Raw genomic sequence first — 24,611 nt, forward strand, 5'->3', positions numbered from 1 at the left:
CAAGGGCCACAGGTGCGTGATGGCCTTTGCCATCATGTGACCTCAGACTATAGAAGTAGTTTCTGACATCATCAGTTGACAAGTAGAATAATAGGTTTTATTTTGACAGCAGAAGATTATTGCATGGCCAGGCTTTCATAAACACTCTTTAGGGCTTTACGTCTGGGAGGCTTAAACCTAATTCCCTCGCATTGTAGCACTAATGCTTTGTGCTTGTCTGTCTCTTGCAGCTTTGTAGGAAGCTAACCTCAGGATGGCCAGCTCAGCTCGGGAGCACCTGCTTTTTGTGCGGCGTCGAAATCCCCAGATGCGGTACACATTGAGCCCAGAGAACCTTCAGAGCCTCGCTGCCCAGAGCTCCATGCCAGAGAACATGACCCTACAGAGGGCAAACAGCGACACAGACCTGGTGACCTCTGAGAGCCGCTCCAGCTTGACTGCCAGCATGTACGAGTACACGCTGGGGCAAGCCCAAAACCTCATTATCTTCTGGGACATTAAAGAGGAGGTGGACCCCAGTGATTGGATTGGACTTTATCACATAGGTGAGTGACATAAGATGGACTTGCATGTGACGTAGAGCATATGTTTTTACTCTGACAGTATCCTAGTTTGTATTTTTTCCTAGAAAAAAAAAAAATCACCCACATGCAAATAACTCAGCAAATTGAGGGAATTTTTTTCCCCAGAAAAATCAGAGTCAAAAATGATAAATACCTTTGCTGATATGAATTTGTGGTTACATTTCTACCCTGATTAAATGCCAGAACCTGCAGATTTTACAGTGTTTTCTTTTAAAGAAAGAAAATTCACATTGCCCTTGATCAGTAGTCCCATTTTGGGGAGGAGGCGGATATTAGCTTTTACCTATATTTTTGAACTGACTGAAAAGAAGTCTAGGTTTAGATAACTGATGTGAGAAAATGTTCTGTAGTTTCTAAAGATTGAATTCCATGAAGAACAACCTGCAGTCTGTGGTGTCTTTTTATATCAAAATTCCTGATGTGTGCTTGATCAGTTAGGTGAAGAACGTGTTATATTCTCTTAATAAATGACTTAGAAATAGGTTGCTGTTTGTTTTCATAAAAATGTCCCAGCTGTATTTAGCTAATTTGTACCTGTTATTCATAGGTGAGCGAATGATGAATGGCACATGCCAGAAAATATAAAATTTGTTTTGTTGAAAGCAAAAATCAAAACCTATCAACCAGGCTTAAAGAAAATCTAAATTAAACGTGATGATGGGGCGCCTGGATTAGCATCCAACTCTTGATTTCAGCTCAGGTCATGATCCCTGGGATCGAGTCCCATGTCAGACTGTGTCCTGAGCATGGAGTCTGCTTAAGGTTTTGTTTTTTTTTTCCTCTCTCCCTCTGCCCTTCTTCCTGACACACAGGTGCTCTCTCTAAAGCAAACAAACAAACAAAATCCTTAAAGTTGGGGAACTTTTTCACTCAATGAAGGGAATTCTTTTCAAAATTTAACATCAAGTATTTAAAGAAAATTTTTTTCTTAACGTTTATTTATTTTTGGGACAGAGAGAGACAGAGCATGAACGGGGGAGGGCAGAGAGAGAGGGAGACACAGAATCGGAAGCAGGCTCCAGGCTCTGAGCCATCAGCACAGAGCCCGACGCGGGGCTCGAACTCACGGACCGCGAGATCGTGACCTGAGCTGAAGTCGGATGCCTAACCGACTGAGCCACCCAGGCGCCCCAACATCGAGTATTTTAATAGAAAGACATTGTTGCTTTCACTGTAGATTATAAGCCCAGCATTTTGTTGTTGTTTTTTAATGAATAAATTAGGGGGAAATAAAAGACCTAATCATTTATGGCAGTGCTCCTCAATCGGGGGTGATTTTACCCCCTACAGGACATTTGGTGATGTTCGGAGACATTTTTGGTTGGCACAGTTGGGTAGGGAATGGGGGACCAGAGATGCTGCTATACATCTTGGAGCGAATTACAGAACAGCCTCCCACAACAGTTATCTATTAGCGCCACTATTGACAAATTCTGATTTAAGGCAAAGTAACATCCTTTCAGAGATTTTATTAAAATGTTAAGCCCACTAAAATTGATGTTTCTCAGCAACAAAGAATTGTATTTGACTAAAATAAATTCATTTGTATTACTAATGCAACTCCTTATTAATCATGCTGGATAACAAATCTAAAATGGCAAAAAAACAAAATTCAGGAATTTTTATATTTTCCTCTTATGACAACAAAACAAAGGGAAAAGTCTTCAGAGTTCAGCATTTTTACCCAAGTGTGTTTAAATATATATATTCAAAATTAGGAAGGGAGGATTTTAAAAATTATATTTTTATATCTGCTATCTATTATATTCACTGAAAAAGTTATAGTTTTGATGTGACTTTAGAAGTAATTCTTTTGATTTTGATATAACTTCACCATTTTGGATTTCACAAAACTGTTTTATTTTTTCTTTAATATGATTTTTTTTATATGTACCTATCTTCAAGTTCACTAACTTTATTTTTGCATTTTCATTCTGTTGTCAATCCCATCCAATGGATTTAAAAATTTTACTCATTTGACTTTTCACTTATAGAATTTGCATTTCTTTCCCTTTTTATAGATTTTATTTTTCTTACGAGATTCCCTTAATCTTATTAGATTTCTAATGAGTATATTAACTCATTCAGACCATATTTTCCTTCAGTTATTTGAATTGAACTGAATTGAATGTAGCTGCTTTAAATTCTCTGCTAAATCCTTGGGGCGCCTGGGTGGCTCAGTTGGTTGAGCGTCCGACTTTGGCTCAGGTCACGATCTCATGGTCCATGAGTTCGAGCCCCGCGTCAGGCTCCGGGCTGATGGCTCAGAGCCTGGAGCCTGCTTCCAATTCTGTGTCTCCCTCTCTCTCTGCCCCTCCCCCGTTCATGCTCTGTCTCTCTCTGTCCCAAAAATAAATAAATGTTAAAAAAAAAATTAAAAAAAAAACAAAATAAATTCTCAGTTAAATCCAGTGTCTGGGCCCCCTAAGGGGCAGTTTTTGTCGTCTGTAATTCCCTGACCGTGGATCCCATTTTCTTGTTTGTTTGCACATCTAGCAGTTATTGATTTTACACTGGCTGCTGAGAGTTCTAAGTGTCAAAATTCTGAATTCTGTGGAACAATTTTTATTATTCATCTATTCATTCATTCATTTATTTTTGAGAAAGAGAGAGAGGGAGAAAGTGAGAGTGAAGCGGGGAGAGGGGCAGAGGGAGACAGAGAGAGAATCTTAAGCATACTCAATGTGGAGTCTGACCTGGGCCTCCGTCTCACAACTGTGAGATCTTGACCTGAGCTGAAATAGGGAGTCAGGCACTTAACTGACTGAGTCGCTCAGGCACCCCAACAATTTTTACTTTAATGTTAATTTTTATCCAGTAGTCAGATTTATTTCTTTGCACTTGCTAGGTATGATTTTCCACCTCGTTAGGATGGATCTGTGGAAAGCCCAGTGTGGTTCCCCAGCACTTCTAACTTGATGGGATATGGGATTCAGCCTCTAAGTTTGGTCTCCCCTGTGGATTTTGTTAGGGCTTTGTTAGGCCTAGTACTTCTTCCAAAGCAGCATTTCTGATGTCTTAGTTAGATGCCTGGAATGATGATCAGGTGTTCTTTTTCTTCGGCTGGGTCATAACTCCTGTGTTCTCCAGCACTGCTGGACCTCCCGGAACTTCAACACACTGTCAGCCCTGTAGCAGCTGCTCTCTGGAAGGCCTTGGTAGTGTTTCCCTGCACATGCGCAGAGCAGACATTAGCCAAAGGCCTGGGGGGCATCCCGATGTGCATTTCTGGCCTCCACCCCTCCATAGCTCTTTCCTTTCCTGTGCCCTGCCTGTTGATCTCTGCATCCTCGGCTTGTCAGAACTTCCCAGGACTCCAACTCCCTGCACTGCACTTGGGAAGTCGTCACCTAGCCGAGATCTGGGTGGTCGTAGAGTCACCTCCTGAGTTTTTCTTGTCTCTGGGATTTTTGTCTTCAGCCACCTGCTGTGCAATGTCTGCAAACCACTGCCTCACAGTTTTACAGTTGGTTACACTGGGAAGGCCAGTCTGGAACTAATTATTGGCCTATGCCCTGAAGCAGAAGTTTTCCCCGTGCTTTTGATTGACAGTAGGGAGTAAGCGGTTTCATTTTATTTTCCCATTAATAAATGGTAGTGGAAGTCCCGTATGTTTGTTAGTTCTTCTTAGTATGTCTTCTAATAGTTTTAGGTCCGTGGCAGGGAAGAGAGGGCAAGCACTGGAGCCCTCAGGCCTCTCGAGCGACCGGGATGCACATGGAGACTAACATTTGCAAGTAAAAATAACACTTATGTAGAACTTGGTGTGCTTGGGCATGTTGTTGGTCTCAACAGGTCTTCTGCAACCAATGACTCTGAAAGGCCTAGGTCCCAGCATCTAAGACATTAAGTATGGCTCATTTCTGTAGTTGAAGGGCCACGACTGTGTTTAGAAGAAAAGCCTGACTTCCCTGGGACCTCAGAATGACTGAACAGAGACCTGGCCTTAAGCAGAGATAGCCATTTCTCCTGAGGCTAAGATGGGCTATTCTGACCTCTAGACTGGAGGCAGCCTCACTTCTGTGGGGACTTTGCCATCCCGTGTGGAGAGGGATAGGTGGCAGCATTGTCATTTTTAACTGACAGCTGTTTCCAGATCCTTCTTCCTTACAGGGTGAGGGTTAGGCAGCAAGCCATTCATCTAGAGCAGGTAGGCCCTCCCCAGATTCAGGAAAGTTTTAAACTTACATGGCAATCCAACCAGTGACTAGCGTAGGAGTGGGCGGTGAGCCAGGCCTGGCCAGTTAGATGTAAAGGAAAGACTTTGGGGGAGCTTCCTTTTCCGGTGAAAAGCCAGAGCTTCCTGTAGAGTCATTAAACTTCCCCTTCTCTTGTACCTGGGACTCTGCCGAAAGGCCGTGAGATCTTGAATTGCTGCACCCGTGTATCCACCGTAAGACATCAGTCAAGAGTAAAAGCCAAGAATGACAGAGCAGAAAGTTAGGATGAGCTTGGACTGTCACTACAGAGTTCTTGCTTCATGTGAAAAAAATCTTCCCCTCTTTGCTTAAGTCATTATTGTGATTTCTTGTACCTGTTGTTAATTCTGAGCTGCTAGGTGGTATTGACATGCAGAAGGGAAGAGGAGGGACATCAGCGGTTTGCGAGGGCAGGAGAGAGTGTGTGGGTGACTGCAGTAGTTACTACTCCCGGGAGTGTGCTCGGCACTGTTTCACCAGAGTTAAAGACTACCAGGTTGTGTTTTATAAAAGCAACAAAAATCTGATACCAAATTTTTGAAAGTAGTAACTCCAAGCCATGCGGAAATTTTCAAAAGTTTAATAGGACCAATCATGTGAGGGAAAGAATGTATGAAATGAGTAAATTAAGTAACCTGAATATATACCAAACCGTTTTCTTGGGCATTGTTACGTGAAAGTGGTGAGGGGATACATTTGGAGAAGCTGAAAGAAAAGAGGAAATGCAAGGCCAGGATGGGGAAAAGAATTTCAGCGTACAAACGATGTCACCAATTTAAGGCTGTTATGGCTAAACAGAAAAATATTCTCTCTCAGGCTCTGACATAGGTGCACGGAGAATCTAGGGTTCCTAACAATAGCACATATGTCAGGTAGAGATTCAGACTCCTGTAGCTCTTGGTAGGAAGCAGCCACCCCTCGTTAGCTGGATCCTGAGAAGCCAGGCTGTTTCCTAGCAACGCCTAGTTTTATTTGCGGAACAGAGAGATGGTCTCTATAGAAATCAATCCCAAAGGGAAAGGATTTGGGTGGAACGTCTGGCCGGTGAGGTGTGGTTTACTGGCACGCCCTGCACTTTGATTGTGTTTCTCTTGGCTTACATTTTCTTACTCTCTAGGAGTGTGAGTGTTGTTTGTGTTTGGCTAATTGTTAATAAGGTTTTGCATTGTACAACTCAGTCCAGATGACTTTTAGCTAATCTGGAGAGAAAATATATACTCCTGGGTCAGAAAAATAAATTGTTCTCCAGGCGTTTGAGGCACTTTATAGGTCCTATTGGGAATACAAAGAAAACAAGTTGAAAATATCAAAGCGCCATTTGGGGAAATTTGGGGTGTGAACACAGTTCTTAAAACAGGTGCTAATTATATTTTCTCTCTCCAGAAAGTCTCAAATGCACCCTGAGATTTTCACAGACGATTGCAATGTAGCTATAGCCCTGAATCTCCAAATTACAACAATTAGTGCCTCGTAAATGGTTTTCAAAAATCGCTGGATTTATAATTTATTTTGGTCTCCATAATTAGAAGTGACCTCTGACAAGATTAACACTGCCACTCATTGCTTCCTTCCAAGCTGTCTAAATAAAAAGAGCCAAATGCTTAAACATGCAAAAACACTTAGGGTACCCAACACAAACAGCTTTCCATGAAAAATCAAATGATCGCTGTTTAAAGAAGAGACAGAGCATATTAAATTCGTTTCAGGTTCACTATCTAATTCCCCTTGACCTTTGGTCTTGTGCTTTTATTTCTGGCTGTTCAAAAGGAAAACACTTCAAAAGGCTTACTTTGCTGTTTCTCATTTTCAGGCAAGTTGAAGTCCCTAAACAGAGCTAGGAAAACGCTCCTTATGAAAATTAGAAGTATATAGTGTGCTGTGCACCCATGCTTCTCAAAGTGCGAGTCTGCGATTTATCTGTGACTAGATAAGAAGTTGTTTCTAGAATGTAAATCAATGCCCTGCATCCTTCATTGAGAAAATGTCACTAATAAAAAATTAAATGAAATAATGGGCTTATTGATGTAGGTATTTCATATTCTGGCTCAAGCTTGTCTTGCCATAGACCAGGAACAAATAGTTTGCCAGCATTTCTCTGGACCACGCTCAGTGCCGATTATATCTTCAAAGGTGAGTGAGTGGCACAACAAATGTATTTTACTCTACCTTAAAAAGTATTATGGCTTATGTATTATGATATTTTCCATATTTCTTTGCATTTGGATGGTAAAAAAAAAAGTAGGATTGTAATAGTTAACCAAGGCATTTAGATTATGTATTTTAGACCTTTAAGATCCCAAAATTTAAACTGGTATTTTATAGATAAAAAACTAAGGTTCAGAGCGGTGAGCCATACAGCTAGTTGGGAGCAGTCAAGGCTGGAACTTAAGTGTCTTGTGTCTCAGTCTTCATTTTCCCCCCCTGTGTTGCAAAATGGAGTCCAATGTTTTCCACCCTTTAGTTATTTACTCAGCACCTTCTTGAGTTTTGCCATATTGGATTACCCCCTGTACTATTAATATTTTTCTTTAAACCATCTGATTAAAACAAACAAACACACAAGCAAACAAACAAAAAACCGGTTATCTACCCTGACTTTGTTTTAAGTAGTAAGGTCTGGGACAGGTTTTCTGTGTTAGTTATATTTCTTTCCAACATACATTAACTGTTAAAAAAAAATAACTTTTGTCTGTGCACCACCAAGATTATCACCCAGAGCATACTTTGAGAAACTCTGGGGTTATCAGTGGTTAAGAACACAGACTCTGCAATCAGACAGACTAGTAAATTCAAATACATTTACTAGCTTGAGTGAAATATGTAATATTTTTCAACCTCCTGTCCTCATCTGTAAAAAAAAAAAAAAAAAAAAAAAAAAAAAAAGAAAGAAAAAGGAAAAGTACCAGTATGGTAAGAAATAAGATACTATGTATAAAGTGCTCAGCAAGGTGCCTGGGCTTTTTGTAAGGCCCTGCTAATTGCAAACTATCATCCTTTTAGCTACTGTTAATCATTTTCCTGGTGGTCCGAAGCTGCCTGCAAACTTATCCACTGGTTGAATCCACAAGAAGAGATTTCTGGATTAAAGTGACATACCAGGCCGCTTCTGCTTACGAAAACCAAAACCCAGTCCTTTGAATCAGAGTTCTAGAAACTACATAAAGCGTTTAAAATTTCAATACCAAATAATACAGGATTTTAATGTGAGCATCACGTAGGTTCTAAACCAACATGCTTTTAAAGGTGATAGGAAAGCTGCAGTTTAATCCAAAATTCAATCAAATGGAACAAAGAATTTATGTATGAAGTATTTAGTTTCCAGAATAGCTATCCAACATAGCGAAGAGTGACTGTTCTTAAGCTCTTTGGTATTTTGGCATGATTGCTGCCAAAGAAAAGTTGTTTCAGGTCATGTGTTTGCATTTTAGAAAATGCTTTTAGAAACTAAGAGCTTTGAACATGAAGTGGTTTTTGGAACAACTTAACTCTAAATTACTTTTTGTTACCTAGTTCTACTAGTCAGCCTCATTCAGATTATGCTGTGCAAATGAGCTAACCCTGAATTCTCAGTGACTTAACAGAACAAAAGATGATTTCTTGCTAATGCTACGTGTCCAGCATGGATTGGCAGGGGGTTTACTTTGTACTGTCATTAAGGCATGCAGGCTCAGCATCCTCTTGACTTTTGCCATATTGGATTCTTAAAGGATCTGCCATCTTGTCATGACACGATTTGTAACAGGAGGCCTCTCCAGGCAAGTGTTCAGGGAAGAGAGCACTGGAGACCCCCATACCAGCTCTTACAGTCTTGGCCCCAAGGTGATACATTTCACTTCAGCTCAGGGTCCACATTCAGCAGTAGCCCCATGATCTGCCTAACTGCATAGAGACTGGGAAATGGGGAGAAGCCCTTGGCCATGTAGTGAGCAATCAGTGTCTCTGCCATGGTAAATGTGTCTTGCTAACAACGTGTCTGGTCCTCTAGTCTGTTTCAAAGCCTAAGACATCTATTCTTGCATGGTCTGGAAGAATAGATGCTGGGGATTTAAGAAGTGTCATACTCTGGTATATATACTTTATAAAGTGTTCAGGAGACTGAATGAGAAGCACACCCAGAGCAGGACCAAGGACAGTACCTGAACTATGGATGTACAATAGTTAGAATCTGAATTCACAGCATTGCATTGGCATCGCAGACCATCACAGATCTTTCTTAGAATATGCATGTTAGAGATTTGGTTTGCAGAGAATTCCATGTTTTTAAACTGGTTATGGAAGAGTTCCCCAGATAGTAGGCAGGCTTTAAAAAGATGGATGGCTCAGTGTATCCAAAGAAGTTTTAGTATATTTTATTCCCTAACGTCCTGGAAGAAAGCCATACTTGAAATAGGCATTCTTCTGTCTACGTACTGAGATGGTGAGGCGGTTTTTATTTTTTATCTGGTTATTCTAGGAAAGTTATCTGAGGTGTTTTTTTTCCCCCCTCATGTAACTTGTGTCACTTTTCCTTAAAGGATACTTATATAGGTGCTATAATTAGTAAATGTGAAATGATTGTATTTTGTGATGGAGTTAGAGGTTTAGAAATTCTTCGTTCTGATAAAACCCATTACAAACTCACAAAATAATTGCTTCCCACACATACTATTTTTATAATGTTTGTTTGAATTGTCTTTTCATGCTTTTCTAAGGACTAATGGGCACATCAGTAAGAAAATACATTTCTAATGTCATCTTTTTATCCAGCTATCTCTCTTAAAGTCTGTTATCAATTGCTACATCAGCTTCCTTTGGTTAGTTTTTGCTTGATGTGTCTTTTGCCAATGATTTCCTTTGAGCCATTCTTTGGGATGCCTCAGATATATCTGCTGTGTATCATCTATGGTTTTATGATTTTTAATCCGATCTGAGTGACCACCTTTTAAAATTGGTGCATTTAGTGTTTTAACATTTGCTGTTATTTTTTGATATATTTGGACGTATTTCCATGTCTTACTATATCTTCTGTATTACGTGCTTTTTGGTAGTTATTTTTTTTCAACCTGTTTTTGTGCCTTCCATTGAAATGATGACTTTTATTTGCTCCCTATCTTCCACATTTTTCCTCATTTTATTTGCTTGGAAGTTAAACATTCTAGGTCTAGTCTGTTAGCAGTTATCCTTAGAATTTTTGTCATGTATTATTGAGTTAAAGGTTAAAATGAATCCGTGTCTTCACACATCTCTCAAGCTGTACAAGGATCTTAGAACATACTCATTGCAATCACTTCCTTCTCCATCTTTTCTTTTACTATCGGCAACATTTAATTCTAGCCTGTTTTGGGGTGCCTGGGTGGCTTGGTTAAGTGTCCAACTCTTTGTTTTTTTAGCATTTATTTTATTTTTGGGGGAGAGAGAGAGAGAGAGTGTGTGCGTGCGCGCACAAGCGGGGGAGGGGTAGAAAAAGGGGGACACAGATCTGAAGCAGGCTCCAGGCCCCAAGCTGTCAGCACAGAGCCCAATGTCGGGGCTCAAACCCACAAGCTGTGTGATCATGACCTGAGCCGAAGTCAGATGCTCAACCGACTGAGCCACCCAGGCTCCCCTGAGAGTCCAGCTCTTGATTTCAGCTTAGGTCATGATCCACGGTTGTGAAGTCGAGCCCCACATTGGGCTTCACGTTGGGTGTGGAGCCTGTTTAAAAGTCTCTCTCTCCCTCTCCCTCTGCCTCTCCCCTGCGTGCGCTCTCTCTCTAAAAAAAAAAAAAAAAAAAAAAAAGAAAAAAGAAATTCCAGCTTGTTTTAAACCCCCTTTCCCATATTAGTCATTGTTATTATTGTTGTGGGTTTTTTATAGACAGGGATTTTTCCAGTTTTTTATTCTTCATAAAAAGCCACCAGATGGGGCTCCTGGGTGGCGCAGTCGGTTAAGCGTCCGACTTCAGCCAGGTCACGATCTCGCGGTCCGTGAGTTCGAGCCCCGCGTCGGGCTCTGGGCTGATGGCTCAGAGCCTGGAGCCTGTTTCCGATTCTGTGTCTCCCTCTCTCTCTGCCCCTCCCCCATTCATGCTCTGTCTCTCTCTGTCCCAAAAATAAATAAACGTTGAAAAAAAAGCCACCAGAAAACTTAGTGGCTTAAAACAACAATTTATTAAGTAGACAATAAGGATTAAAACAAGAGACTGATCTGAATCAGCAGCACTGGAGTTCATGAGGTTTGATTTTCTTACAAAACACACATGCACACACAGCAAAAGTTGCATTCTAAGATAAGTGGAAGCAAACAGAAGTTTCAAATTTAACTTCAAATTCTTGTTGATGTGCCAAACCAAAGAATATTCCTTTCTTTTTTTTATTGTTAATGTAGATAATGATAAAAGGTACCAGGTATACCTGAACTCTTCTTGTCATTTTCTCCAGTGGGTTTTCCCTGTTATGTGTTCTCTCATTCATTTTGCACATTTATTATTTTTTTAATTAAAATTTTTTTTAATGTTAATTTATTTTTGAGAAAGAGATAGAGCACAAGCAGGGGAAGGCAGAGAGAGGGAGACACAGAATCTGAAGCAGGTTCCAGGCTCTGAGCTGTCAGTCCAGAGCCTCATGCAGGGCTCAAACCCATGAACTGTGAGATCATGACCTGAGCTGAAGTTGGATGCTCAACTGACTGAGCCACCGGGCACCCCTGCACCATTTATTTTTATCTTTATCTTTATTTTTATTTTATTTATTTCTTTCTTTAAAGTTTACTTTTCAGAGAGACAGAGACAGCATGGGTGGGGGAGGGGCAGAGAGAGAGGGAGAGAGAGAGAATCCCAAGCAGGCTCCACACCACAGCACAGAGTACAATGCAGGACTTGAATTCACAGAACTATGAGATCATGACCTGAGCCAAAACCAATAGTTGGACACCTAACCGACTGAGCCATCCAGGCACCTTTATCTTTATTTTAGACCAGTCTTATACTGGCAGTCTTTGAGTTAGAGTAGAGCTGTGATAACTGTCAAAGTCATTATATTAATTTCTGACAGTTGTTTCCCACGGTCTGGCTGACATTACTGTTGAATTTTTGAGTAAATATAGGCTTTCTTTACAAATGTATGTACTTCATATGGACAGCAGAGGAACTATGAAGAGCATCTCAGATTTTCAGTCTAAGTGGTAGGGACCAGAGTGTCATAAGTAGGATTCAATGGTGACATGAGAGAATTCTTCCTCTAAGTCCTGTTTTGTGTGTGTGTTTTTTAATTTAAAATATGAATTGTAAAACTCCCAGTATATGCATGCTCATTGAGAAAGCCTGAATTTTCTTTTCCTACATAAAAACTTAGCAGTTAATTGATCACATTTTTCTCAATTTACTGTAGTTCATAAAATCATTAGAAGAACAACACTAACTCCGTAGTTATATCTAGAGCTTGAACTGGGTAGAGTCCAGCAGTAGTAGAGTGGCAAAAAGGATGGTTTTGGAGTAGGGGTGTGGGATGGGTCTGGATTCAAGTTCTGGCTCAGCTGTTTAGTTGGTGTTTGGGAGTTATTTCACCATTCTGAGCCTCAGTCTCTTATGTAAAAATGGGAATACTATCAACCATATACATTTGCAGGGAAGGTGAAACAAGATGACGTACCCAAAGGTAGTTGCTTTGTAGGAGGTAGCCACCACCCCACCCACAGGCTTTGTGGAGAGTCTGCTATTTGTCTGCCACTAGGCACTGGGATACAAACATGAATCAGCTCGCGTTTTGGTGGGGTGAGAAAGAGGAATGGTTCTGCGTGTTCGGGACAATATTACAGAGGCCACGAGAGCATGGTTTAATGCCTGAGATGGGTTCAGGGACCGGGAAGGTATAGAAGGTGCCTCACTAAGATGGTGATATTTATACTTATCATCAAATAGGATTTTTTTTTTTTTTTGGTACTTATATGAGAAAACGTCATTCTGGGGGGTGAGAATTTCGTATATATGTCTCTTTCTCATGAAGGGTTTATGTCAGCTTTACTTGAGGATTGTACCTCCTGTCCTATCCCTTTTTTGCCTGGTTGACTTATGTGAATCCTCTTTTAAATTTTCTTTTAAAGAATTTCTTTTATTTTTTAAATGTTTGTTTTGTGTGTGTGTGTGTGTGTGTGTGTGTGTGTGTGTGTGAGAGAGAGAGAGAGAGAGAGAGAGAGAGAATGAGCATGTGCAAGCGGGGGAGGGGCAGAGAGTGAGGGAGAGGGAGAGAGAGAATCCCAAGTAGGCTCCACGCTGCTGGCTCAGAGCCCGATATGGGTCTTGATCTCATGAACTGTGAGATCATGACCTGAGGTGAAATCAAGAGTTGGATGCTTAACCAACTAAGCCAGCCAGGTGCCCCTGTGTATCCTTTTAGATAAGATTCAGAAGTCACCCACTCCACGATGTACCCCAGAACTATTGCAGGCAGTTGGTCTGTTTTGCTGCTTCCTTAGGAACTTTTTCATATCAGTGTTTCATTGCCAGTTACTGTGTGTTGTAATTTGCCTTTTTCCATGTCTGTCCCTTCAGTTGCATTCTTAACTCCTTCACTGTGTCCTGTGCACATTGTATCCTGAGCACCTCACCCAGCTGTCTGTGCTGCCTTATTCATGCAGATTACTGAATTTCACTGAAGAGTAGGTTTTAGGCTAGGGCAGTCATGACAGAAAAGTGAGTACTTTTTTACTGGAGATTTATTCCATTTATATAGTTTTCTCCTCATAATTTTATTCAGATTATTTTTGGTATTCATTCACTCATTTATTTGTTCAACAGTATTAGGCGTTTACTATATACCAGGCATCTGAAAGAATTTATAAAATATCTGTATTTAAGATCATAGTTAAGGAGCTGTCATTCCAGTTGTTCGTTTTTTTTTTTTTTCAATCATCACATAATATATTGGCCTTTTGCTTCCTGTTTCTGTACCTATGGATTCTCTCTTCAATATGGAAAGAGCTATGTGTTTAAATAGAAATGAATTTATTCCCTGAATTCAGTGTGCTTACTGCTTTATACCCTCATTCTTTTTTGTCCTTATTGTCTTGTTTCCAAAAATATGCATCTGCTGTTCTAAGCAGTGATAAGGGTTTATCTGAAAGTTGTGGGTAGTTTGGCATGAAGAATATCTGTTTGCCATTCTAAAATGTACTACCTTTATATTCACACCATAATTACTAGACATCCATGACCAAGTGCTGGTATAAAATTGTTGATGGATCAAAGAATGATCGATCATCTTTTTACTCCATAAAAATATGTACAATAGTTTTGGGGACTGTAATTATAGCACTAACCTATAATATTGGACACAAATATATTACTGTAAGAGTAAAAAAAAAACCTTGAAATTTCCAACTGAGAATTTGCATTAATGATAGGATTTTAAATATTTGTATACCTTTTTAAAGTGTCCAAATAGATAGATTTTTTAAAGTGTAAGTCTGTGGCATATTTTTGATAGGGTGAAGCATTCCATGCAAAAAGGAAAGCCGTAAGAATTCAGCGAACATCTGGAGGACATTAAATTTTTAGTTTTGAGCTCTGTGACAGCCATTTTTTTTTTCTGTTCACTTAGCTACCAAACCCTGTCATTCCTGAGCTATTTCAAGGAGATAAACAAGGTGAACTGTGTATGCACATGCCCCAGTGTAACTGCTGATTTGAGCAAGGTTATAGGTCAGCATCTGTCAGGTAGTTTAGAATTTTCTAGTTCATCATATGATTTATTTGCCTGAATGGAGAGCTATGAAACAAATAAAATTACTCAAAATTTTTTTATGTTTATCTGTTTTGAGAGAGAGAGAGAGAGAGTGAGTGAGGAGGGGCAGGGAGGGGCAGAGAGAGAGAGGGTGAAAAAGAATCCCAAGTAGGCTTCATGCTGTCAGCTCAGGGTCCGAGGCAGGGCTCCATCCCAGGAGCCACGAGATCATGACCTGAGCTGAAATGAAGAGTCAGACGCTCAACCGACCGAGCCACCCAGGTGCCCCAATAATACAATTACTTTTTACAAATTAATTATTATTAGTTGTAAAAATCTCTCCAGCTAGAGTTATCATGTTTGTGTTATGTGCTGCTATTGTGGAACCTCCAGAATTCTTCATTTTACATAAATTTCACTCAAATGTAGGGAAACTATTATTTAAGGAAATCGAAAGCTGGTAGTGAAGTGTATTTTTCATCATCTGGAATCATTAAATATATGATCCATCTGTTGAAGTTTATTTTAAAACTTAGAGGCACGGAGGTTTTAGATTTAAAAAGGAAATTAATGATCATTTACTCCGCTGGCCTCATTTTACAAATGAGAAACTGAGGGCCCAGATGGATTAAGTAATATGCCCATGGTTGCTCAGTAAAGTGGTCGGAAAAAACACAGTGTTTAATAGGAATTTCCTCCACAGTGGGGTTGCTTTTTAAAGGGAGTTAGGTACTAAAGTCAATTCCTGCAGGTGATTTTGAGTTTAGCTAAAATTACTCTCGAAAAACCCCAGGAAGGCAATAGGACTTAACACCGAGTTTGACCCAGCTGGTTTTCCTTCAGTATTGGAGCAGACTCCTGTCTTAGATTGAGTGCCAGAGAAGTTGGCTTGTGTTTAGGAGCTGTTTTTATACCCCTCGAACCCTATCTTTTGAAACTGAATTTCCACTCAGCCTGGTGGGCCCCTTGAAAGAGCTGCACCCTTCATGCTCCCTGAAGGGGCACACGCTCAGAGTCTGGAAAGGTTCCCATGCAGTTCAGATCGTTCTCTTTCTCAGTCTCTTGTCTTGTACCGACTGGGCGTGTGTGGTTACACCGGAGTGTGTGAAATGAGCATTTGCTGTGCCTCCCCTGAACATCGGTTCATCTCTGTAGATTCCGTAGAGTACGATGAGTCACTTCCTTTACTGGAGGCTCAGAGAGATTTATTTTTTAAGTTGTTTTTGCTAGTTTTTATAGCACTGTCTAAAATACTCCCCCAAATACTTATTGTCCATTTGTCTGAGCAATACTTCAATGAAAGAATTTTATTTTTTTAGAGCTGTCAGAGTTTTTCAGATATGCATAAATACTGCGTTCTGTTACGTTTGCTGTTTCCTTTCTGAGGCAGCGCTCTGTTCCCTGAGGTTTTGAATCCAAGGGTTGAGTGCGTACATGAACTCCAGGCATAGGAAAGACTGAGATGATCTAATATGATTGTTTCGGTACACAATCTCCTTTGCCATAAAGTATCAAACCTACTCATCTTTCTCTGAACTGTAACTGATGAATTTGTTTTTTCCTAAAGGCAGATGGGACCAACACCTGTGAGTGTCCATGAGCTGAAATATTCCGAACATTCTTCAGATATTGAAATATTTCAAAATTACTTTAATAACTCTATTAAGAAAGATGTGAAGAATTAAATGATGTATATGCAGAAATATTATGTATAAAAGGTTACAGGAGGACCCCTGAGCCCCTACTGTTTTCCAAAACCATGCACTTGCAAGTCTGAAAAGTCACACACCAGACCTTTTGTCAGCCTTCACCGCCCTGGCCCCAGATGCTACCTGCTGGCCTTTCGTTTTGAGGCTGTTTCTTCATTTGGCTGGGACACTGTCCTGACTCCCCTGGTTTTTTGCCCATTCGTTCTTTTATTCTTTACTGAAACTCCTTTCTTTTCTTACCCTCTTGTAGGTGAATTTTCTTTTTGTTTTTTCTTAAAAAAATTTTTTTTAATGTTTATTTATTTTTGAGAGGGAGACAGAGGATGAGGTGGGGAGGGACAGAGAGAGAGAGGGAGACACAGAATCCAAAGCAGGCTCCAGGCTCAGAGCTGTCAGCACAGAGCCCACTGTGGGGCTCAAGCTCACGAACTGTGAGATCATGACCTGAGTTGAAGTCGGACGCTTAACCGACTGAGCCACTCAGGTGCCTCTGGATTTTCTTTTTTAGTATCTCCTTTCTTGAATGATTTCATTCACTCCCAGTTTTTAGCCAGTCTGGGCAGAAAGCTTTATTTCTAACTAAGGGTGGCTGAAGCCATCCTGGCCCATGAGAGCCAGTTGGGCACATCTCCTCCTGTCTCTGTGATCAGTGTCCTCACATTGGTGGCATGAAGTCAGGTGTGAGGGGAGCATGCATGCCACAGAGAGGGGCGCACGCTGCAAATCAGGGCTGTGCCTCGCTCTAGCTAGCCCAGAACCAGCTTGCTAGCTACCCACTATCTAACCCCAACCTCTGTCTAAAGCTCTCCAAACCATTTCTTTCTGAATATCCTATTCCTTCTTTAAACTCAGCTTATTCAGGAGCACCTGGGTGGCTCAGTCAGTCAAGCATCTGACTCTTGGTGTTGGCTGAGGTGATGATCTCATGGTCTGTGAGAGCCCTATGTGGGTCTCTGTGCTGACAGCACGGAGCCTGCTTGGAATTCTCTCTCTCCCTCTGCCCCTCCCCTGCTCTCTTTCTCTCTCTCTCTCAAAATAAATAAATAAACTTAAAAAACAAACAAACAAATAAGGGTGCCTGGATGGCTCAGTCAGTTAAGAGTCCAACTTTGGCTCAGGTCATGATCTCATGGTTCGTGAGTTCAAGCCCTGCATCACGCTTTCTGCTGTTAACACAGAGCCCACTTTGCAGAGCCCACGTCAGATCCTCTGCCCGCCCCCCCCCCCCCCGCCCCTCTTCCACTTACTGTGCACGCTCTCTCTCGTATTGTTTTAGTCTCTCAGGTTTGAAAATTGCTCAAGATTTTGACCCTACCCCACTCTTGACTCCACCCCCACTCTTAATGTAAGATTTCAGTTAGCAGTGTTTCCTGGCATTGTCACCTCTTTTGATTCTCATTTCATGTGTGTCTTTATTATTAGCTTCCTAAATAATCGCCTCAATCTAACATAGTCTAGTCCAATCCACGTTCCACATTCCTGTCAAATAGTTAGTAAATAAAAGTTTATTTTTGCCGGGCATTAAGCTAAGTGCTTTACATGTTTCATCTCATTTAATCCTCAAAACAATGTTATGGTGTAGTGTATCAGTTGGGATTTGTGAGACTAAAAACAGCCAAACAAAACTAGCCTTTCCCTGGACCAGTAAGTGGCCGGGAGAATGGCATATGCACATTGTCCTCTAAACCACCAAGGGCCCACCTGGAGGTGGGGGTGGGGTTAGTGTTATACAGGCCACACTGCTGAGAATGGGAAGGGAGATGGAAACTGAGTAATGCAACAAATGTCTAATTTAGGCAGTTATTAGTATCCTCATTTTATAGAAAAGTAATAGGCTAAAGTTAACTAGCTTCTCCACGGTATTTTCAGTTAGGATAAGGAAGCGTTGAAACTCTCCTGACTCTGCACCTTATGCTCTCCGTTATCCTTTGTCATAGACCTCCCCACTTATGTAGCAGAGGCTTGTGGTCAGATGCTTTGGCTGTGAAGTTGAATAGACCTATATTGGCTTTGCCACTTGCTTCCTGTGTGCCACTGGGCAAGTTACTTACCCACTGGTAACCATATTGATCTCCTAGGAAATAAAATCCTCAGTTGGATTTTTCTGCATACATACGACACAGAACTTGGTTTAGTAAGAATAAAAGAAATGTCGACTATGGTGATGATGATTAAACTCTATTTCAGCAAGGCAAAGAACGTAGTTGCTGTACTGGCGAGTATAGGGCATAATTTTGGATAAAGTATTTGTTGAGTTAAAAAAAAAACAACCAACACTATGTGTAGGAAGATGTGATGATGAAAACTGCACTCCAGGCATTAAAAAACATTGTTAATGTGCAAGACTGACGAAAGGGAACTCGTCCCGCATCAGCTGAGGCTCCTAGGTGGAGGGTGACAACCACTGCCACATGCCAAAGTGAGATGCTTGACCACCCAAGCAGCTCTCATGAAGAAGGTGCCCAGAGTCATTGTCATGACCCTTGCCTGGCCACCCGGGTGAGAGAGGAGTTGTCGATTTGATGGAGGATTGCCTTGGGGGCATTGTCAGTGTGCTGGGCGGCCATTCCATCAACCATATACATGCTGGAGCGAAGTAGGGTGCTTCCCTCTACCTCAAGTCAAGTGAGAGGAATGTCAGGGGAACTGCCCTGATGGCTTCACGAGTGTCCTCTACCATGTGAGAGACACATTGGACTGGTGTCTGATCCATGCCTGAGGACTTGAAAGGTGAGGAGCTGTGGCTGGCTCAAGGAATGTGGGCATGGCTCACTGGCAGTGAGCTGCACTGCCTGAGTTTTTGGGATAAGAATGTGTTTTGGTGGACGAGGAGTGGGGTCTGTCCATAACAGAACTGGTGTTGGGTCACTGTCATGCTTGCTCCAAAACACTACCAGGAGGAGCTGATGTTACCCAGGGGCCATTCAGAGGGACAGGGCAGAAGACCTTGGCAGAAGGAGACTAGGTGTGCTCCGGGAGGGCCACCATTTGTGGGAAAGGGGGTTGTGAGTAACCACAGCAAAGAAACTGCAGGTGGGAATCCCCAAAATGGGGTATTTTTTCCAGAACCCAGGAAGTGTCCCCTTGTGTGAGAGAGAGAGAGACCCTCGAAGCTCAGAGTGTTGGCAGTAGATTGTGGCAGTGCCCCTCAATCATACCTCCTCTGCCCCCTAACCTTTCTTTCTTCCACCCACTGATAGTCTCAGAGAGTCAGAAACCGGTGAGAATTAGAGAATCCAGTGACACCCCCCCTTTCTTTCTGAAGGCTTTCTGCCTGAAGCAGGCTTAGCTAAGAGAGAGGAGAAGATTTCATTTTAACTGAAATTTGAAGATTTAACTGGGACACAGGACTGGACATTGCTGCATTGAAGTGAACCTTTTTGTGACTTGATGTGACCAGAGGACTTTTCCTTTATCTCAGAATGACCAGAGAAGCCAAGGGGCCTGCTCTCATTTCATCCAGTAGTGAGCAAAGAGCTAGTCCCCCAGAGCATATTAGAATAGGTAGCAAGGTTAAAGAATAACCTTGTGTTAAGTTACGCCCTGTGTGTCCTGCTTGCTGAATGTAGCAGCTGACCAAATACCCAATTGTAAAATTTACATTGGCAGATATGGGGTTAAACATCGTCTGGCGTTTGAAGTGGAGAAGACAAGTTGGGATTTGTTTGGTTTGACTGTCAGGTTGCAAATTGAGATGTTACAAGACTGGACATTGGGTGCGGTTTTAGTCTTAGATTCAAGGGAGAAAGTGAGCTGACTTCCACAGGCATAGTGGGATAGAAGATGGTACTGTTGGGGAAATGTTGCCTTTGTTTGGTCCCTTGCTTCTAAGTCAAAGTCTTGCTCTGACTTGCTTCTAAGTCAGTCTGAGTTGACTGATAGCTGTGCTCAAGTCCCCCTGGAGAGAACCATTTTTGAAGAAATATGCAGGTGGCATTAGGCTCTGAACTATTTATGGAAAAGCAAAGAATTTCACTCAAAAGTAGCACAGAAGAGAAAATCAGGGACTGTATTCTCAGTGGTTTTTGACGGTATTGGTAGAATACAGCTGGGAGTAGAGGTGAAATAGAGTGCGATCATCACTAGAACCAAACAGCAACACGTTGAGGCAGATTCTGCCTCAGTCCTCAATGCAGGAGGTGCAGGGTGGTGGAAATGAGGCCACATGTCCCTAAGATTGGCCTCGGCCTTCTTGTAGAAACCAGCACGAACCGACAGAGAAGTGAGAGATGGTGTGGGCAGTCTGTATAGCTGTGGTAAACCTCAAAGAATAAAGGAAGAACTCTGAATTAGTGGAAAAGAAGGCTCAATTAAGATTTTACGTTTTTGGTGGGGTCTTTACAGAGGTATCAAGTTTCAATGACGTCATTAGAATGGGCCTTAATCCACTTGACTGTTGTCCTTATGAAAAGGGGAAATGTGGATAAAGACACGCCAGATAGGGAGAATGCCATATGAACGTGAAGATGGCCATGCACAAGCCAAGAAGAGGGGCCTGGAATGGACCCTTCCCTCATCATACTCAGAAGGAAACAATTGTCGTCACTTAATTTCAGATTTCAGCCCCCCCAGCTGTGAGACAAGAACTTTCCCAGTTCATGGTACTTTGCTATGGCAGCCCTAGGAAATGAAAACAACAGATACTTGTTTAAAAACAGGGACTATACCTCAATAAGAATGCTTAAACTGAATAACCTGATCTTCTTCCAGTGTAGTTTTGATCAAACTCATAATAAATTTCAAATTCAGTTGCCTCCTCAGGAGCTTTGAGGCCATCCCAGGCTGCCACTTTCCTCTCTTTGTATTTCAACAGTGCCCCCACCCCCACCGACACCACTGTCTCCTGGGCTTGGACACCCTCCGGTGTATCTCCTTTTATGTTCGGTGCCCTACATGTCTGGACTTTTCCACCCTGAATCATGTCAAGCCTGTCCTCCTTTCCACAAGGCCTTTGTGTTGAACTTGGATTGCTTTTCTAAACTCCCACTGCTTTTTGTTTTTTTGTTTTTTTCCTGTTTTTACTTCTGTCTAGAAAAAAAAAATGTCACCTCTAGAAATGGTAGCACCCAGTAAGAAGAAAGCACTATTTGAATTCACCACAGATCCTGACCCTTAATTAAAAGATGCTACTGCCTCCAATTGGGCTGTTGCCTTTCATGGCATTTGGAGCTCAGAGTCTGTACTTATCTGGGTGGGCTGTTACCACAGCTCTTAGCACACTGTGCCCTTACCACTTGTGGGTGCATGCCTTCCATTGTATACCATCAGCTTAGAGACTGGCCATGTCTTAATCATATTTGGATCCCCAGTGCTTTGTACCCAATCCGAATTCAATACAACTTTGTTGAGCCAACGAGCATTTTAAAAGGAAAACTGGGATTCAGTGTCCTATAGTTTGTATTTCAATATGACATACAATTGAATTCTGTGATGCGTTGTTGCATCTGAAATGTTCTTCTAGTCTTTAGTTTCAGGATGTTGTTGATTTGGAGAATGTTTTTAGCCCTAGACTGAAGTCCGAAGATTTTATGGACCCTCTATTCCTAGGGAGCTTAAGGACTTTTTCCATTGGTTTAGGTGTGTTGATCTGGTTAGACACAGCTGATGGACCTAAATCATTGCCCCCCCCATTTTTTCCATAATCTCTTAAAGATTTATTTCTATGAGTTAGACTGGACACAGATGATCATTTTCTAGAATCCATCCTGTGCTTTAAACCACTCATCTATTTTTAAGTTCCGCTCTCTGTGACTGAATTTTTAAAAATCTGGCTGTCAGTACAATGACAAATTGGTCCCTCCTGAGTGACATTCTACTTCTTGCCGCTTTTAGGATTGTGTCCAAATGCACTTTTGCCATTTACCAATTAAATACTTCCCCCAAGTGTGTTATGTGCACTTTTATTCTGAAGAGCAAGATGGTGGCATGATGATGATATTTACAAATCCTTGCATCCAGAAAGGAGAACACTTACTTGGACAAGGGACAAGGGCATTTATATCTTCTCATGATCAAATGGTGCACAATGACACTGCCATCCTGTATCATAGGATAAATCTGTGCTGGCTTGTCAGGGCAGCTATTCTTAGGAGTCCTTTGCTGCTCTGGGAGAAACATTTAACTATATGTTATTTGTTGCCCAAATAACACCCTCAGGTTTATGAACCCCAAACTGTACCAAACCAGGGAATTCACTTTAACAGATCTTTCATGATTCTTGTGCCAGGTTTTATAGGTAACACCCAGTCTCTACTTTTAAAGAACTTACTATATAAATGAGCTCAGGACGGTAGCTCTGGTTTGAGGCTGGAACTCTGGTATTAGGGCAGGTACTTCTTCTAAGTCTTCTTCTGGAAACGTGGCACTTAAAAAAAATGTTTGTTTATTTACTTATTTTGAGACAGAGAGATACAGCAAGAGAGAGAGAGAGGGTGAGAGGCAGAGAGAGGAGAGAGAAAATATAAGAATACCAAGACATGGGGCTCGATCTCATGGCTGTGAGATCATGACCTGAGCTGAAATCAAGAGTTGGATGCTTAACCGACTGAGCCCCCCAGGTTCTCCGCAACATGGCGGCTTTTATTCTTGCCCTCATGCCCAGTGGACTCCTTATAAAACCTCACCATTGCAACAGGAGATAGAAGTAGCACCTGCTTAACAAATATAGCCAGGAATGCTCTGTGGGCCTTTAGCCTAAGTCTAAAGGAAACCCTTGGACCAGCTGGAGGCTTTCTGAAACTTTCTTTGATGTAATTCAATAATTAAGAGATCCAGGGAACTTTAGAACTATGACCAGGTTTGCCCACGGTTGGCCAAATATATCAGACTGAAGAAGTACCAAATCTCGCTCTTGCAAACGGAGAGAAGATTGGTCAATTTCTTGGTGCTGCCCAGTTTTTGGAGCATATCCTGTTAGGAGACCTCCGAAGTCAGGATGTTCTCCCAAACAGAACCACAAAACCTTAACTTTTAGACCCTGCAGGGATCTTGAGCTCACTTGTTTCTCTTACATTTTAGTCAATAAAACAGAGGTTCGAAGACTTGCTCTGTTTTTCATTGCTACTTAGTGGGAATATTAGGGCTAGAAGTCAGATCTCTTTGTTCTCTGTTGGTCTTGCATTATGTGTTTTGCCTATAGTCTTTCTAGCCAAACATTGCATTCAGTGGTGTGTTGATAAGCTGGCTGTCTCTAAGACAGACACACTCCGATTTGTAGTGTTTATAGATGTCTATAGTGTAAATACTTCCACCATAGCCAATTTCAAGTTATCAACAACCTAGCAGCCAGATTTCAAGATTCCAGAAACAACATGTTAATACTTGGTTCCAGCATGCCACTGATTGTATTCTCCTGCCTGGTCTTTTGGCTCTTGTTGATGGCGTATCAGTGACCAATGGCTTGTGAGGTGGGTAGGCCCCTGTGTTGATAGGACATAAAATAGTGTGGCTAAGAGATGGGACTGTTTCATTGACTAGCTCAGTTCATGTGACTCCAGAATTCCCTGGATTCTAATCTCTTCCTTCATAGGACTCTGTAGTCTTTGAGTTACATTTGATAATAAACACTAGATGTTAGGCGGAGGTATATTTCTTTTGTTCTAAAGCATTTTGAAACAGTCATGTTTTGGGACTTGGAATTCGCTATTCATAAAGATTCTGCATCTTGAAAGTAAATCCAGTGGAGGATGCAGAGTTTCCCATCCATCTAGTTATTCATTTATATTTGACTGTTACCACTGCATCTAAACCTAATTATGTCACTCCTTCATGTAGGTATTTTGAGTTGGGAGATTGGAGGGGATAGGATACTGGGGACAGTGTAATCAGGACTGCATAGCAGAAGAACAGATTCTAGAGCTGGAAGGGCCCTAAAGATAATCGTCACTCGTATTCTATAGGAAACATAGAGACTGATTGAAATCAGCACATACTCACACAGCTGTTGAGAGTCAATTGGGATCATAACCTGTGATTCTTGATAATCCGTTCAGTGTTTTTTCCATTACAGCATTATAACTATTTGATGACTATTTGTACATTCAGAGCATGGAAGAAATATAGCATTATGTCACTAGCTTCTGACTTCAGATTGAATAAATCTTAGATTTTCTACATGCCTTTTGTTCATATTAAGAAGTGGAAAATGAATTGGAGTACTGATTTGGAGGGCTGCCTAGGGCTTGTTTAACCCCCTGCAACTTCTGGTACCTAAGTTGCCCATGAAAGGCCTCAGAAAGTGCTGGATGATGTGAAATTTGAGGCTTTTCAGAAAAAATAATCATTAAAGGTTTTTTATATATGCAGAGTGAAATCTTCAGTACTGAGATAAAGAATAACACATCTGCTTTATACTGAGAGGAAGACTTGGCTCTGATGTGAGTATCAGTTAATTCCACAAGCATTTGAAACCTACAACATACCAGGCAGCGTGCTAGTCACTGG

The 24,611-nt window shown here is 41.4% G+C and overlaps 1 protein-coding gene across 1 annotated transcript in view; it reads left to right on the forward strand.

The window, feature by feature from the left end:
- Positions 1 to 253: 253 nt before the first annotated feature.
- Positions 254 to 24,611, forward strand: part of HECW2 (HECT, C2 and WW domain containing E3 ubiquitin protein ligase 2) — a 239,273-nt gene continuing 214,915 nt past the window's right edge. The window contains exon 1 of the mRNA XM_047083672.1: positions 254 to 545. Coding sequence (XP_046939628.1) covers positions 254 to 545 — 292 coding nt within the window. The remainder of the gene's footprint in view (positions 546 to 24,611) is intronic.

The sequence above is a fragment of the Lynx rufus genome, unplaced genomic scaffold, assembly GCF_022079265.1.
Source record: "Lynx rufus isolate CCGP_SWC_20201006 ecotype Redwood Valley unplaced genomic scaffold, mLynRuf1.p SCAF_2, whole genome shotgun sequence".
Classification (NCBI taxonomy): Eukaryota; Metazoa; Chordata; class Mammalia; order Carnivora; family Felidae; genus Lynx; species Lynx rufus.